Source organism: Acipenser ruthenus, chromosome 9, assembly GCF_902713425.1.
Source record: "Acipenser ruthenus chromosome 9, fAciRut3.2 maternal haplotype, whole genome shotgun sequence".
In the NCBI taxonomy this organism is placed as follows: Eukaryota; Metazoa; Chordata; class Actinopteri; order Acipenseriformes; family Acipenseridae; genus Acipenser; species Acipenser ruthenus.
The window spans coordinates 53,807,396-53,825,329 of NC_081197.1; the positions used below are offsets into that span (position 1 = coordinate 53,807,396).

At 40.8% G+C, this 17,934-nt stretch overlaps 1 protein-coding gene across 1 annotated transcript in view; it reads right to left on the reverse strand.

Annotated features, from left to right (window-relative positions):
- LOC117405987 (FHF complex subunit HOOK-interacting protein 1B-like) overlaps positions 1–17,934 on the reverse strand; it is a 31,169-nt gene that overhangs the window by 2,138 nt on the left and 11,097 nt on the right. The window contains exons 4-11 of the mRNA XM_034009598.3: positions 15,376–15,534; positions 15,096–15,182; positions 14,650–14,817; positions 12,477–12,556; positions 11,465–11,631; positions 9,968–11,299; positions 5,636–5,814; positions 252–414 (exon numbers count right to left, since the gene is read on the reverse strand). Coding sequence (XP_033865489.3) covers positions 252–414; positions 5,636–5,814; positions 9,968–11,299; positions 11,465–11,631; positions 12,477–12,556; positions 14,650–14,817; positions 15,096–15,182; positions 15,376–15,534 — 2,335 coding nt within the window. The remainder of the gene's footprint in view (positions 1–251; positions 415–5,635; positions 5,815–9,967; positions 11,300–11,464; positions 11,632–12,476; positions 12,557–14,649; positions 14,818–15,095; positions 15,183–15,375; positions 15,535–17,934) is intronic.

A 17,934-nucleotide genomic window follows, 5' to 3' on the forward strand; every position in this document is an offset into this window, starting at 1 on the left:
AGAGATCAAGTGATCAGTATCCTCAGTAAATCTAGACTTACTAGATATAATCTGTCTTGCAAGAGGAATATTATTGTAATGTCACTCATCAGAACATTTCTCTTGTACTTAACTAAATTACTACACATCTGTTAACACCAAAACGAACAAGAAATGTAAATAAGGTGAAAATAAAGTTATTCACTTGCTACCTTGAAAAGCATATGCCTGTAAGTTAAGATCACCAGCAAGGTGTGCACACACACTCTTACCTAGTGTATCTGACCTCCTTAAGTTTGGCACAGTGATGGGCGAGTCTGCCCAGTCCAGCTTCCCTCGTGCCACCAGGTACTTTCTGGCCTTGCGCAGCATCACTGGAAAATCCGCCTGAGTAGCAGCAAAGGCTTCAATCCTATTCTTTACTGAGCCCAGGACCTACAGCAAGAGAGACAGCGAGAGAGAAAGAGGGGAAATGAGAGTGGGAGGGAGACTATAAGGGACTGACAGGCAAATAAATATGGAGGTGTGGATGAAGATCTGCTGTAGAGAAGAAACATTGATCATGACCAGCATGTGAAGCTAGCAACACTAAGTTCCGGTGTTCAAAATAGCACAGATTTCGGCAAAGTATCAAAATAAAAGTCCCATATTCTACACAAAAAAAACCCAGGTTATTTCAAGATTTTTATAATAATTTTATGCTTGTATGTCCAAACTCACTTTACCAATTTCTCATGTATATTATTGTAGATTTCAGTCATACACTATAAGGACTCATATGCTGCAGTTTAATATGCAAGATAAAGAGTGGGCCTTAATTAGCGTCATAAAGTCTGAATAATATTATGTATTTGAAATGCAAACCACTTTGTAGTTTTCCATATACTTATGGAAAAACTGGAAAAAAAAATTACAGAAAATGACATTTCAAAATCTAACATGAAATACTGTACTACTATTATGGCTTCCGGTACAGTTTTGTGGTATCATTTGGTAGTTTCTTTGATTACTTTATGTAAATAAAAGACCTAAATTATCCTCAAAAGAAGAAAGGAAGAGCAAATCTTAAGGATCCTGCAGAAATCAGTCAGGTTAATAGGTTTCAGATGTTAAGTAGTGATGATAGTGACACAGAAGAAAACAACATGACCTATTTTTAGGTCATGCTATTTGCAGACACTGACTTACAGATCTTGTAAATAGAACTGTGACTCGTCTCCCTGGTGCTAAAGTTAAGGATATTGAACAGAGAATTAGCAAAACTGTTCATACCAACAGAAGAGATTCTGTGATTGTACATGTTGGTACAAATGATAAATCAGACAGAAGTTTCAAATCTCGGACAAAGAAATAAATAAAAAAAAAAACTGGGAAGTAAAATCATTTAAAAAAAATCAGGCTTATTACCAGTAGCTGGTAAAGGTGATGAAATTTACAGCAGGGTGGTTAGCTGGCTGGTGTACACAAGAAGGTATTGGTTTTATAAATAATTGGGACTGTTTCTGGGGAACCTCTGGGTATTATTTAAATAAGCTGCGGACAAGTAGACTGGCAGAAAATATTGAACGTCACTTAGCTAATGATTTAAACTAGAGATGGAGGGGAGTGGGAGAACACATACAGTTGACTGATTTGCTTAAAAATAGAAGTTAACAATCAGATGGCTCCCATTGTTCTTTGGCTGTATGCAGATCTCTAGGGCAGGCTTCCTAACCCTGGTCCTGGGGACCCCATGAGTCTGCTGGTTTTCATTTCAACTAAGCTCTCAATTACTTAACTCAACCCTTAATTGAACTAACAATTAGCTTAATTAGACCTTTTTACTTGTTTTTGGCTCTTAACCAGTTGCAGATTTCAAGTTAGCTATAACATTTTATAAGCAACTTGAAATCTGCAACTTATTAGGAGCTGAGAACATTTAAAAAGGTCTGACTTGCCACTATTTGGTCACACAAATCACAATATTAAACAAGAAAATAATGAATATTATTCTTCATTTGTCAATGCTTTCTGCCAAACACATTAGGGTCCTTTTACTTTGATTTTAATACACATGTTGATGTTAAATTAATCAGCTGCATCCAGGCTCTCTGATATTCTGAGGCTATCACTGTTCATTGGTATATCTGGAAACAGCATAGGGGGGAGCACAATAAAGCTCTGAGAGGAAGCCTGATGCTCTTAATTTCTCAAAACTTATTAATGCAAATAGATCATTCCAGGGCCCTCTTTTCCACTATTGATAAATTAGTTAATCCATCCTCTAATGCACCCCCTCATATCAAAGCCACTCCAGCTAACTCCGAGACCTGTCCTCTAATGCACTCCCTCATATCGAAGCCACCCCAGCTAACTGTGAGGCATTTCTTAATTATTTTCCAAATAATTACTAATATTAGGGATCACATTTTTAAAGAGTAAGTAGCAGGGTACCTAAAAATATAGCGTTATACATCCCCACGTGCTGCAACTATTTAAATAACATACTTGTAATTTTTCTTTTCATTGTTAACATCCTGACAACTTTTTACACTTAAAACTTTAAACTCTGTTTCAAAGCTCTTTTCAAAATTGCTGCTCTAGTGCACTGGGGTTTGAGATCTGTGCTCTAAATCACTGCAGGAAGAGTGATAAAAAAAATATAACAAGTGCTTTGGCTTTTTTGTTCTGTACTACATCATGGATCATTATTGCAGAGTTATCTGTGTGACAATGTGGGCAATAATCCGTCAGATGTTAACAATGAAAAGAAAAATGACAGGTACATTATGTAAACAGTTGTAGAAACATGTGGGGGCGTGTAACGCTATATTTTTCAGAATCATGCTACTTACTCTTTAATGTGCAGATTAGACCAATGATTTCTTTCATGGAATCATTTTCCCTTATTACATTACAATATCGGAATAAATTAGTAATGCAGATTAACTCTTCCACTTGTGACATTGTTTTAGAAATTAATAACAGATCTTTGTCAACTGGAACAGTACCAACTGCTTTTAAAACTGCTGTGTTGTCAAGAGGCTGATGTTGTGCAGGAAACAATCAGAAGTAACAGAAATGCAAAAACAAAACAAAAAAATTGAGGCCCAGAAGAAAAGACAACAAAAAGAAATAAAACACTTCAAAATGTAACCCAACCTCGGCTATAAACTAATACAAAAAAAACAAAACAAAACAGGAGGATGCACAGGACTGTCAAAGGCAAACTACTCAGCAGACTCGACAACCAGAGCCTACAACCTCTCCCTGAATGACCCAACTCCAGGTATTTACACTCCTGCCCACCCTAGCCCCTCCCCTGGACTATTCTAACACACATTAACAATAATATTAGAAAACAGAAGAGGGGGATTTTAGGAATGTACCATCTACATACATTTACCATAAATAAATAGGGGTGTTTATAGGAATGTACTATATACAAGTATTCAACTTTAACTGTAAGGTGTTACACTGCCATAAATTAGGGTTTGTAAACGTTGGACGACCACTGTATATGCACACACACACGGTATAAATCTATTCTCTAGCAGCTTACATGATTACATTTTTAGGTGCCCTGCCAAACGTGCAAATAAAAGTTTCTATGTATTGCGGTGGCGACGGACAAAAGAAACACACCAAAAGCAGTTTTGGGGCCAAAATAGCGGTAACAACAACCACTGTTTATTTCCTCCTTGAGAAATGGACGCTCTGAGAAATGGGATGGGGGGCTGCTAGTAAACAAAGAGAAAACAGAGACACATCCAAAGTCTTTCAAGGTGCAGGGTAGAAAGATTTTAAAGTTAAACAAACATAGTACCCGCACACTTATATATTATGCTCCAAAGTGTTTATATTTTTTATTATACCCAAGATCAACATTTCGATCTGCAAGAGATCTTCATCAAGCCTGGTGTGCAACTGCTTTACAATTGTGCACTACGAGTCTCACTGACACTGCTAAGTCATATTAAAACTTGCATACTGAGGGGGGCGGGGGGAGTTCCAGGTAAGTGACGCGTTTTTGAACTTCGCAGAGTCTTCTGGGAATTGAATTGTAGTTCGGCGCGGTGATGTTGTAGCGCTGTTATGGGCAGCCGCTGTAATGGTCGGTGCTGTAATGTCCCTCGCGATGATGTTTGCGCAGTCTTGGACTCGCGGTGATGTCGTGATACGTCAAAATAGAGAGGTTAAATTACAAAATATTACCGGCCGTTCTTACCCTTTTTACTTAACCTTATTACTGCGCCAGCCACCCATTCTGCAATTGCAAAGAATATGTGCACCTATTCTTTGCAATGTACACAAACAATCACTGTGTAACCCCAAAACTCACGCATACATTTTCCTTTTTTACAGGTTACAAGCAAACTGAACCTGACACTCTGAACAAGCCCCTCTAAGGTAAGTCTTTTCTCTTTTCCTTTACTAAGCCCTCGTTAAAATGTATACATTTACAATGCTACAAATACACACAAACAATCATAAGCGCCAGCTTTGAAGAAAATGTCCCTTTCAATCAAAGGTAGGGTAAGAACATAGGCACATAAGAACATTAGAAAGTTTACAAACAAGAGGAGGCCATTCAGCCCATCTTGCTCGTTTGGTTGTTAGTAGCTTATTGATCCCAGAATCTCATCAAGCAGCTTCTTGAAGGATCCCAGGGTGTCAGCTTCAACAACATTACTGGGGAGTTGGTTCCAGACCACTGGGGAGTTGGTTCCAGACCACTGGAACCACTAGTACTAGTGATGGAATGCATTTAATCCTGAGGCGTTCTCTGCATCACAAGCTGTTACTCCAAAAATCTAATTTCGATCCCACAGTTTTTAATAATTTTAACCTTTAACCTTTTATAGCTAAGATCTTGGAGAAGGTAGCAGCCAATCAACTTAATATGTTTCTTCCAAAGGTTTTTGACCTGCTCATAGTACATACTCTGCACTTGTCTGAGTCTGTTTCCATTCTGGCTTTACTAGACCCAAGTGCAGCATTTGAAAGTGCTGATCCTACCATTTTAATGTATCGCCTTACAAAATGTGTACGGTTGTCTGGAACTGTACTAAATTGGTTTGAGTCCTATCTTAGTTATCGACAGAATTGTGTTTAGATTGAGCATCAGGATTATCTACAATTACCTGTGGCGTTCCCCAGGGTTCCATTCTTGGTCCCATATTATTTTCTTTATAGAAGCTTCTGCTGGGGCAGATATTTCGTAAACATAGTGAATATTTTCACAGCTGTGCAGATGACACACAGCTTTATATTTTATGAAACTTGGGGACACCTCTGCGGTCTCCGATTTCAATTTTTTTGTATCGGGGGTGTTTTAAATCGGTGTTCACATCGGTTAAAACCGAAAAATCAGAAGCCCTAATTATACTTCAGGGAGAGAAGCAGCCAATACAACTCATGTAGTATATCTTTACTGTACCCCAGAATCAAGGCAGGTATAGCATATGCATAAAGGCTGTATGGTAAATCCACAATATAAAGGGCCAGGTTGCAGATTAGATACCCAGTTTTGGGTGAAGGAAGTGTATGGTCAAAAGAGAACAGAAAAAAGAGGAGGGTGGGGTGATGGACAAAATGAAGGAATACAAAGGAGAAATATGAAAGGAGTGGGGAGCTAGGCGAGAACATGAGAATAGGGGTGAGGGAGGGGCCATACCTGGATGAGTGACTTGACACTGGGTTGGAAGACCATGTTGGTGTTTAGCAGGAAGGAGCGGAGCAGGGGTTGGGGGTAGCAGGCTAACTGTGATAGGATTCCAGTGAGAAGGATATTCACGTACAGAGAGTTCTGCAGCATGTTCTCCAGCTTGGCAAACAGCACCGCAATGAAGGGACCTGGGGAAGAGACTAGGAGTGAGACCTGGGTACTCTCATATTTACTAATCTTTACATATTTACATGCATACCACTATATTTATAAGCATTTATTGGTGCACATCAGTATTAACCTGTGGTTCAATGTAACTTACTAGTACTTACCCATGTACACCATTATTGACCAATGGTTTAACCCTTTACGGTCCATTTATTCAGCACGTCTCAGGCGTGTCCGGTCCAATTTATTTTCACATGTGCAGTTTATTTTAGACGCTCCGTTTAAAAGTATTTTTTTCCACAGTAAAACAGGTTTAAAAGGCACTGCATATCAACAGGACACTCAGTACTGCATCTCCAGCCCCGCCCCACCCCTTGTTCGCTGTATTTTTCACATACCTCTTCATAGTCGTGCATACTGATAAAACATCTCCTGATCACTCGTTTTATCACCAAACTCCTCAATAATGCGATCCAAGTCATTATTTTATTACTATAACATCTTAAAAAGCTCTGCAAATGTCCGTGATATTCTTTGAGCTCTGGATGCGGAATCAGCTATCTTGTTTGTTTATGGCTGTGTTATCTCTGTGGTGCCGGGGCTATGTGTATTGCTCAGATACGCCTCTTTGTTTTTTTTTGTTTGTTTTTTTTTCGTTTTTTCTCAGCTCCTATCGGTCTCACTCGACGGTGGAGCCGAGCGCTCTTTCAACAGCTCTGCAAGGATTGCTTGCTGGCTTGAAACCACCTCCCAAATCTTGTCGATCTGCCCCCTGCCTGCCGAACGTGATCGGTGGGCTTTCTTCCTCCTCCTCTGCTTTGGAGTGGGGGAAGGTGAGGGGGAACTGTAGGAAGACGACAAGGAATGAGAAGTAGAGCTAGATATATGATGTCTGTCAAAAGACTACTGCGCTTGTTTGGGTCCGAGGCACACAATGCACTCCATGTGACCGGCCTTTGCAGGCAGCTTGGCCTTGCAAGAGGTACATGCATGGAACCCAGACATGTTAACAATGCTGTGCAACAGTGTGTAATACACTATAAAGTGCAATTTTTTTTGTACTGTATATTAGTACCTGCACACTGCACTTGGTGCTCGGTACTGACACGCAGTGCCAACACTAGCACTTGGTACCAAAGCAGTAACCTCGAACTGGCTAAACTGCGTAGTCAGTGCGAACACCAAACCAGCAGCAGCCTGCACTGAAACAGTAACCTCGGTCCCTAAGGATCGGGGGCGACGAGTCGCAGTTACTGTATGTGGTGAATCAACAGGGGAGGCCACCTGCGAGTCAGCCACTGGCCAACTCTAAATTCACGCACGAAAATACGAAAAACCTGCTTCAAAACACCTTTGTAATAGTACTACAAAAGCAGTACTAAAACAGCATCGAGCTGCTAGTAGGAACGCCTACAAGCTGCTTGGAATTTCACAGAAAACCATATAAACGCACCAGTGGAACGAACACAAAACCCACAGTCCACAAAATATTCTTATATTTATCTAAATATAATAAATACAGAATACACTTTAAGAAAAATAAATATTAATGTACTCCGAAGGTGTCCAATGTACTATGATCCTGGGGAGGAATGGCTAATCGAGCCGCAGGCTTCCCACGGCACACAAGGCCGCGGTGGGACTAACCTAGCACAGACTAAAACAGAAATATAGCTCGAAATAATTTTATACTTCAGCGATTCTGTAATATAGAATATATAGCACTAATAATAGGTATATAGAGGAGAAAGATACATTATCTGCTCTCAGGAGTAATCAGCATGGCTGAAAAAAGAAAATGGCATTACTGGAAGGGCGCGCTGCTGTTTTGTTGTTCCTCAGCAGCGTGACCCTGCCCTATCGAGAGTCTTTGGCATAGAGTTTTCAGTTCGGGTGTCTTAAAGGGAAACACCCATTTGCAATGGTTAATATTCCCTTCTTGAAAGGGAACGCACTTCGTTTCTTCGGGAGAGACGAGCACTTGCGTCCTACGAAATGAGTTTTAATAAAAATATTAATAAAAATAATATATAGGTCAGAGACGTTGCTACTCTGTGTGTAGTTAGCTACTGCGTTCACCGAGTCTCCTCCCACTAGTACTAGGCTGTTACAGTGTTTTTGTTTTCTGTAAATCTTCCCTCTCAGTCTCGTGTGCTCCCCATTTCCAAGTCGAAACACACACCCCCTAAAATGTACCCTTCCCCTCCCCAAAAAAATGTGATTTTTTTTTTTTTTTTTTAACTGTACCGATACTGCACTAATGCAAATAAAGACATGATAATATTGTATTCCTGACTCTCTCTAAATACCGAATATTGTATTTAGTATATAGATTTACCTTCCACAGATGGGTAAATTGGTAGGTTATGTTGAGGGGGGGGGGGGGACTAAGATCAGGAATCCAGTCGCTTATTCACCACAAACACGCAAGTCACAAACAAACACGCAAGTGAGTGGATTGAACCGTACTTTTTTTTTTCTTTTTTAATTTGTATTACAGAAAACCCAGACTTTTTGGTCACATGTTGCAGTATATTAAACAATGGATCCTGGGGATGCTGGGAACCAATGATGTGGAGGATAAAAGATATACAATTTATTAATATATATTGTATAGGTTATAAAGATTTATTCAAATTTAAATGTTATCTTTTGGAAATAATATCTTCTGGCTGAGGGGAGATTTTGGAAAGTCTGCTTCCAAGAGACTGCCAGGAAAATATCCCCACTTATGCTAGCTTCAAAGACTTCCAGGTGTGAGCAAGCTTCATTGTATTGTTTTGAATAAACAAAAATAGTCTGTTAAGGAAATATTTGTCTTTGGAGGATAATTCAAAGATTTGACCACCTGTCAAGATATCTGTTCATATTAACATATACAGTGGTATTCTAGAACCTAACAGGCAATGATCAATTCTGTGAGTGACTGATGCACAAGATGTTGCAGTGCAAGGAGGAAGCGATGACACAGGAGATACGCTTAAACCAGGTGGCTTGGGTTTTATTAGCCAACAAGCAGGAACAGGTAGAAACAGTGCAGGAACAGTTCATAAAACTAGCTACAGCAAGCTTGGCTCAGAAACAAAACAAAAAACAACTACAACAATCATTAAAATAGCTGGAAACTGCTATAAGTATTTTACCACAGCCCAGTCCCTTTCCGGTATTATTAGTCAACCTCCTCTAGCTCTCCCTTTCTCTGAGTGAGGTCTAGGACCCGGTATACATACCCCACCTGTTAGCCCCTCGCCCGGAATATACCCTTTTATATAAACATATTAAATTATTTACCAAACAGATTTAAAACCATCAAACTTACAAAAATGCATAATTTATAGATATACAGAACATCTGCATTCAAACTGTCCTGGATAGGTACTCTTTAGGCAACTTAAAATAGGTCTAACCATTTCTGCATCCCTCTCCATAGACCACTCTGTGAAATGGCACACATGACGCACGCGTGCACCTTCCCCACACCCTTACAGCCCTTACTTAGCTTAGTTAAAGCATAAGTCTTTACTAACATTGATTTTACATACTACTAACTTTTCACAGGTTGCACCAGCTATGATAGTTATAAAGTAAGACTTAGTTGTTGCTTAAAACACATACCTTTAGGGAGGCGTAAGCTGTTCATAGAATCAAAATACAAGATGACACAGATTTTGTTCATAGTTTTTGTCGTCAGTGAATCCTGCGAGACCGCATACATCTTCTTTATAATTATAGAGCATCCTTTTAAATCCTATTAGATTCTAAAGTTTCTTATAGGATTTACTAGGATAATCTTATGGGAATAACTATAAAAGATTATATGATCTTGATATTTCAAAAACAATTCCGGAGATATGCTTTCAATGTCAATTGATTTGTTTACTACCAGCTTCCTTAGAATATTCCCGATTTTTCATGTCTGTCATCAAAATGTGAATCCAACATTTTCACAGAACACTGCGAGACAGTGTAGTCCACTGACTGGCTAAACACTACTGTGTGTGAATAAAACAACGCATATCCCAGCTCACTCGAGGGCATACACAGGGTGTGAATATGCACAACACACTAGGCACCTGTGGTAATTCATGTGTTTTGTTGTAAATACCTTTAAGCTTGTTCAGAAAGACTTTAAACTAGTGTACCCCAATATTCCCTATGCACTCAGTTACATACCTGTGTAGGGTTGGCTGAGAGGCTGCCCCAATGTTCTGGTCGGACTAAACAGGGTGGGCACATTCTTCAGTTTAGGGGACCCTGTATCAGCAAGTTCTTGTTCATGGGTGGGGGGCCTCTCCTCCTCTTCTTTGTGAGAGGGGAGTGGGGCACACACTCCACCCTGGCTGCCATTGTTTGCACTGCCAGGATCCTCCTGCCCTCTCTGGGCATGCTGCTCCCGCACTGTCTCCTCCAGCTCCTTCAGCTCCTGGCTGAATGCCTCAATGCTGATCCCAGATCCATTGGTCTCTCCTGGGGCTCGGTCCAGCAGCTCCTCAATCAAGCTCTCCACCGACTCCAAGCTCCGAGTTGGCACATTACGTTCGCTGAGTACAGAGAGCTCCTCCTCACTACGCTGTGACCCATATGAAACCTGGCTGACTTGCGACCCCAACAAACCCTTGGGTACCTGTGGCCCCAGTATACCTTTGGTGACCTCTGACCCCAGTGAACGCTGGCTGACTTGTAGTTCTCCTGAACCCTGGCAGTTTTCAGTATAGTGCTCACTGGTGTCAGGATGGTTCTCATCCTGGGCTCCGTTATGCCCCCCACAACTGTTCTCTCCAGAATCCCTCCGAACCTTCTTTACCTCCATACCCCCATCCTGCCCCTCCGTGGAGTTTGTCACCACCTGCCTGATCCCATTGAAGAGGGGGTGATCCTCTCCTTGTCCTAAGGGGTAGCTCCTGGCAGAGGCTCCTGGAAGCAGGGAGGAGGATGAGGTGGGAGACGGTGGGTTAGGCATCTCCCTCTGCAGGCTCCGTTTCTTGGTGCGTGGAGTAACTATGATAGAGTTCTTTCCAATAGTGATATCCCACTCTCCACTGTCCTGTTCTGTGCTCTCCCAGTCTGGTTTGGACCGGTTTGTTGTCTGCTGTTGACTGGGTTTGCGCTCTGCACTGTCTGACCTGGGTCGGTTTGGCATCACCTGCTGACTGCTGAGGTGCTCTGCATTGATATTTAAGCAAGCCAGTGGGGGTGGAGGTGGGGCACTGATGGGAGAAGGATCCTCCCCATCGTAGGGTGCAGACCAGCTACGGCAGGCCCAGGCACAGAACTCAATGTTCTTCTGAGCATCCCGCAGGTACTCTATATATCCAGACTCCATATCCCCCTGCTCGGAGCCCTGGTGCATGGGGCTTTCAGGAGAGATTGTTCCAACTCTGTTCGGGGATTGAGGAGGCTCCGCATTCGAACTAGAGCCTATGCTCTGCTGGCGAATAAACAGAGCCAGACGGGATGGGGTGTTGGGCTTGGAGACTGGGGACTCAACACTGGGGCTTCCTGGCCCTGGAATACAAAACATCTATGCTGTTAACAGGCAAATCAGAGATGTTTAAAATAATGAACACACGGATAAATCTGTACAGTAAATATGAGTGCCGTCATCAAATCAGGTATTAACAGAAAAGGTTCAAAAGCTACTGTTCAAGATTTCAACGCCATATGCATCACCTTTCCCCCAATAGGCAGGTTCTTCCTCACGCTCAGCAGTACCCAGGTCCAGTCGGCAGCACTCTGGGATGAGAGACATGAACTTATCAGCTGACTTGCCATAGAGGTCAGTCTCCCTGACAGCGCGGCGTTGACTTAGCATCACGTGGGTGCATGGAAGGAGGTACCTGTAACAAGAAGAGGGAGGGAGAGACTGTCAGGGAGGGAGGGACTGTGTGTGGAAGTGGCTGTTGGTTCATGATTTTACCGTGTACCATGTACAGTTCACTGGTCTCCCCAGCCCTTCAGCTGAGGTCATCTACTGCAGGCCTCATTTTTTTTTTGGTTAGAGACACCAGGAATACTGTGACTGTTTGCTATGTTTTCTGATTTGGTTTAAATAAACATACAAAAGTGGAAATGCTCCCCCCCACCCCACCCCCCTCTTAATTCTATAGGGATTCTAAATTGCTATATCCTATGATTAGGGCTTGAGTTTAGGTTTTATTCTTGATCACATGATGTCCCTTAAAACTTATTTTGAGAGGATTGTGTTTCCTAATTAAACCCAATAAAAGCTGTGAATTACAAAACAATGTCACTTGTTTTTACCTTCATATCTTGACTGAGCCTGATTCTGTTTCACTTAATTTTTATTTCAAACAGAAGAAGTGACAAATTACGTTAATTGCTAATTGTATTTCATTCTTGCAATGCCTAGTTTATCGTTGTGCTTATTTTCACTCATTTACAGAGTTGCCCGGACAGATTTTCTTTTCAGCATAAAGTATCCAGTACAGAGTGTACACTGATAGCAAGTCCATCATTTCAAAAATCTTAACCCCAGTCTTTAATTAGTAGTTATCCCAAGCTCATAAGACAGGCCTGCAGAAAAGGCCAATTGTAAGACGCTATTTTAGCAGGTGCTAGTTCAGTGATTTACAGCGTTTGCCCCTCCCCAATTGAAGGGGATTTTCCTATGGAACACTAAAACCATGACCAATTGCACCCTGCTTTGTAAACTATGCATTACCTGAGAACAAGCTGCAACATGAAATCCTCGCAGTTCAGAGAAAGAAGTGTCCTGAAGAGACTTAGTGAGACCATGCAAAGCTAGAGAGGAGACAGAAACTGTATTAAAAGCTAGAAATGTGTGTATTTTTTAACAAAAAACAAAGCATCCCTGCCAAAACAATATGCATTTGCTGCGTATCCTCGTGCAATATAGACACATATGGCTTGTGACCCAAGTTAAGACCACCAGCAAGGTGGGCAAGGCAAACTAATAGCTAGGATCAGTTTTGAACATTTACAGAGGTGACCTGGGGAACTGTTGAAAAGAAACGGAAGAAAACGTTAGGTTATTATCATAACCCTGGTTCCCTGAAATAGAAATGTATCCATTACATAATGGGTTAACTTTGTTTACCTGAAAATTCTGAGACTTACCACAGCTGTCACGCAGTGACCGGCAACGTCATCACACCAGTCTGCACCCCTCCTGGAAGAGACTAGACTCCGTGGTGACTGTTGAACAGCGCCAGTCGATCTTTTTCTTCTTCAGCCTGCTGCATGTAACGTATACAGCGACCGAAGATAATGTAATGGATACATTTCTATTTCAAGGAACCAGGGAACCTAACGAAATGTATCAATTACATAATAGGTAATTATACCCAAGCCATCGCAAAGTGCATTACTCGCAGAACGACTTAAATCTGAGAGGGTCAGACTGTAAGGATGCCACAATAAAGACTATTCATTTATTTATTTCTTTCTTTATTTATTTATTTATTATTTTTTAGTACATAGCAGTAATCAATTCTCTGCAGGTGCTTCCTTAGTTTTGAGGATCCAGCACACTTAGGGGTAGATGTACTAAGATGGGCCAGTCGCAGTGCAAACATACTGCAATTTGCATTTTCGTTGCGACTATTTGCAAAGTATACATTTTGTCATATGTACTAAGAGAAAATACGTTAAATGAAAAGCGCCCCAATATACTTATTTAAATATTTGTTGCTCTTCTTAGCGACATCTCTAGCATACATTGCGAGAGTTGTGCGACATTGTTCAAATAAATAAGTTGAGTTGTGGTTTGCTGCAGCAGAGGGTGCCCGAAGGATAACGTCTATACAAGAATAACGTCTTGCAAGGATGCAAGAATCAAAATAACATAGCTTTTGTTAAATGTAAACGTCATCTATACAATGCATTCTGTTCCGTATTCAATGTACCTATTTTAATACTGTTATATATGTAAAAAATGAAAGGCAGTTTACTTTAGCCTACTAGTAACACAGAATAAATCATGCTGCTGCATTGTACACATTGGTGTACAATGCAAATAAAAGATTATTTTAAAATTGAAACTAAATGATTTTTATTTTGTTAATTATTATTATTTTTAACTTGGCCTACTTAGTAGCCTAAACAATTAACACACAATATATCATGGTCGTATTCATATGCTCAGAATGAGCTGGAGGGTTTAGTGGCACATGTGTGCAGTCTATTGCTCCCAATACGTTGGGGAAACCAGAAATGTCATAGAAATTTGTTTTCAAGTCTTGTAAGTACACCCTGAAATTAGGTACTTGGGTGTTCGCCTCAAAAATGCATTGAGCACAACTGGCAATGCACGAAAAAAAGTGAACTGGGAAATGCCAGCAACAATTGTGACTGTTTAAAACGTGCTTTCAAATGTTCTTAACAAATTGATGCAATTGTAAGTGTCGCAATTGTGCTTTAGTACATCTCATTATATTTGTGAACCCTCATTTGCACTGTCTCCGCCCCCTTTTTGTGAATTTATGCAGGAACGCCCATCATTACATATTCATCTAAGGTTGAATGGCAAAGAAAAACTGCTGCCGCAAAGCATTCCCTAAAAAGTCCCTTCACAGAAGGGGGCAAGTTGGCTTGTTTATAACGGTACTCGTACCGTTCGGTTGGTACTGTTTTGGTGCCTGTAGCACCGGGTTGGTACAGTACTGTTGCTGCCCTCAAGGGGGCGTCTGCTCAAGCAGCAACGCTGCTGTGCAGTAATGCAACAGGGCGGATCTACAGACCACGGCATCTGCGAGACCGCTATTAAAGTATCTAACCAGGACCAACTTAAAATAAGGTGGTATTAGCTGCAGGCTTTTCCCTTTAACCTTGGTTTACCTTCTATTCCTTGCAATCAGGATACTCTAACCCCTCACCCGTGAGTTGCTGCTGATCCTAGTGATAAGCGTGTCCAGGATGGTGTAGTTATCATGCTGGTGCAGCAGGATGAACCGCAGGAAGGTTTTAAGAAGGGCTGTCTCTGTGATGCTGCGCAGGAACAGGTCCAGGTAGGCAGTGCTAGCGATCATCTCCTCTACTGAGGACTGAGGGGAGTGGGAGAGAGAAAACAGAAGGAGAAAGAATGAGGGGAGAATAGGCAAAACTATTCAGGATGTATACACTTCTTCCAGTTCTTCCAAGAACTGAAACAGATACAACTGAGAACAATCCATAGGGGGGGGAAAAACTTTTGAATTGATGATTTCTAATCTACTGATTTAATGAACTGACACTGAATCTCATAATTTGTTTCAACATCAGACAAAGAAACTATAGACCCTTCCTCCCCACTATTCACAACTGTCTGTAGAATCCCGCTTACCTTGTGAAGAGCAGGTCCCATCACCGGCACCAGAAACCCGTTGTGAACGTAATCCACCAGCTGGCTCTGCACAAGAGGATGAGAGACCTGGGGGGCAGAAGACAGAAAGAGAACTATGTTAACACCACACACTAGACTAACAAAATCATTAGGCTTACAGACTTCACACTGCAGAGGTAGTGGGGTATGAATTCTGCTCACATATTGCCAATAAAAGCCATTAATGCACCTCCAGTCTGGTTATGTCAATGAGATAACTAATTATCTTTACATCTCGCACCTGTATGACAGCGTTGCAGAACTCCAGGGAGTTCATAAAGAGAACGAGGGACGGCACTCCAATCCAGTCCTCTCTGTGCAAGGCGTGCCAGTCGTCTCCACGCGCCTCAATCTTCCGTGGCAGTGAGGAGTACAGTGCACTCAGACCAGTTGCTAGCACCTATGGGTTAGAAAGAAAAAGTTGTGTTTGTATGGGTATTGTAGCAAGCAAGAGCGAAAGACACAGGTCAAAAACATGTCATCTCATCGGGACATTGTGGCTTTGGTTACTGCCCAATGAAGAGCAACCAGAATACTCTAAGGATCTGAACCTATTTAGCCTAGAATAAAGAATAGTTCAGACTTAGTTTTTAAACCCTAAAACGAGTCGTCCTTCGAACAGAAGATCCCTAGAGTCACCACTTTAAGAGCAGAGACCATGGTCAGAGCTCGCAGTTGGAAATTGAGTGGAGACGAACTCAGGTCAGATGAGGTGTGTGCATACTACACAAAGGTCTGGGATCAGCTACTAGGAACATTTATCATTCAGAACTTTTCTTAGTTCTTTGGTTACCAAAGTCAAGTTATCAAATTCCCTGAAGTATAGAACAGCAGAAACCTTTTAGCTCCTATTACTATAACAACCTGTGCAGAAGCATCTAATGCACTGATAGTTTAAATTATAAACAACAATTACAGCCCTTCCTTCTTAAAATTAGACTTCTTTGAAAGTAGATTTTTATTCATAACCATTAACCCTCAGAAGTATTTTTCCCCTATTACAACTGCCAACATATATGATACCTAATACAGTGGCTTTTGCCCACATATCTTCAAGCATTTACTCTATAGTGACAAAAATAAATGGATTTATTTTCTAAATATCTTGAGCTAACTGAAAACTCTCTACAGGTTGTAATTAGACAATGCAATTACACTGCTCCACATTTAAGAGGAATTACAAAAGACTAGAATGCCTTACTGGAAGTAAATAAATTAATTACTTATGCCAGACAGGGACTGGATAATTTCATGTATATATGTTGGTTTATTTTCACACAGAAACGTTTCATTTAATAACATTCTACAGTCAAAATAAATAAAAAATATAATAGGACCTAAACTGCAGTTTCACTGGTTATTACCTAGATGGCACTGCTATGCTTACTATTACGTATATAGGTCAGAAACATTTGCACATTTGTGCTAGAGTGGGTGCATTCTCAAGATTGAGGTCAAGTTCTCTCAGCTAAAAGCTGAGAGACAGAACAAAAATATGCACTTTAGGGCAGCAATTAAAAGTTAATGCTCCAGGTCTGGAGTTTCAACAAAATTGTGTAACCCCCTGACATTACAACATTTCATTTTTTTTTCTTTATATTAATATAATAAAGCTCAAGGATGAGTAATTTGGTAGAATTTTGTGTTTGTGAGTGTGTGAGTTAAGTGTACTGTACCCGCGGTTTATGTCCATTTGCTTCAAATTGTCAGAAATTCAAGCATAAACTTCTTTTGACGCACGACTCCAGATCTTCCTGAACACTTCTATCTGCCCACAGAGAAACTAGAGCCTGCACTTCCTCAGCGACGTTTCTCTCATCACACTCGCTGCCCGGCATGTTGTTTGTTGTTTGTCTTTGTGGAGTGTACTGATTGACGCAACGTAATGATGAAAATCCTGAACCCCTCCTCTGGCTCAGCTTGGCTCGCAGCCGTACCCGTACTGTACAGAGCCCTCACGGGTCAGAGATGCCAGTGGAAAAGGGGTATTAGAGATCCTGTTAAGCCTTTCTGAATGGGATGGACTTGTCAATGCCTCACAGAACTGACATACCACAGGATCTGTATTCAGTGCACCATAGGCATGCTGCCATCCCAGGGTTGTGACAAAAAAAATGATGTGGGCCCAAAGCTGGGAAGTTAGCACCACAAATTCAGCGATGGAACCCAGGGGAAGCAGCTGCTGGAATCTCCATAGTTACCAAAGTAAGGAGGGACACCAGAATAAAAAAATACTGCTAAAATTAAGAATTTTTTTTTTTTGAAATTTAGAAAATATGAGCAAAGCGATCATGTCAACAGAATATTGAAATGCGTTGACGGAATATGCAAATGTGACAAAAAAGTAGTGAACCATTTTTGGAAACCTTTTATGTTTTGTTTTGTTTTTAAAGCAGTACACAAGTTTATGTACAGTAATATAACATTTTTTGTGTTTAGTTATATTCTGTGCTTGGTATTCTTAACATTTGGACTGACCGTGACAAATTCTTAAATGATTATCAAATGCATGCCATGCAGAATTCAGTGTTCTGCATCTGTGCGTATTCGTGTACTGTTTACAGGAAATGTGTCTCATTTACAGGTATGTGTAGTGTATTTTTTGTTATTATTCAGTTCTATAAAGTACAATTATATTGTAGTGAGTTGGGTGTTTTTGATTTGATCGGTATTGTAAATATCTTGAAATATTGTGTATCACCTGTGTTTTGCTATTACTTGTATTGTATTACATTTTCATGTAATAGATACTTCTGGAACTCATATGCAAGAGACTTAACATTGTGTCAATTTCTCATTA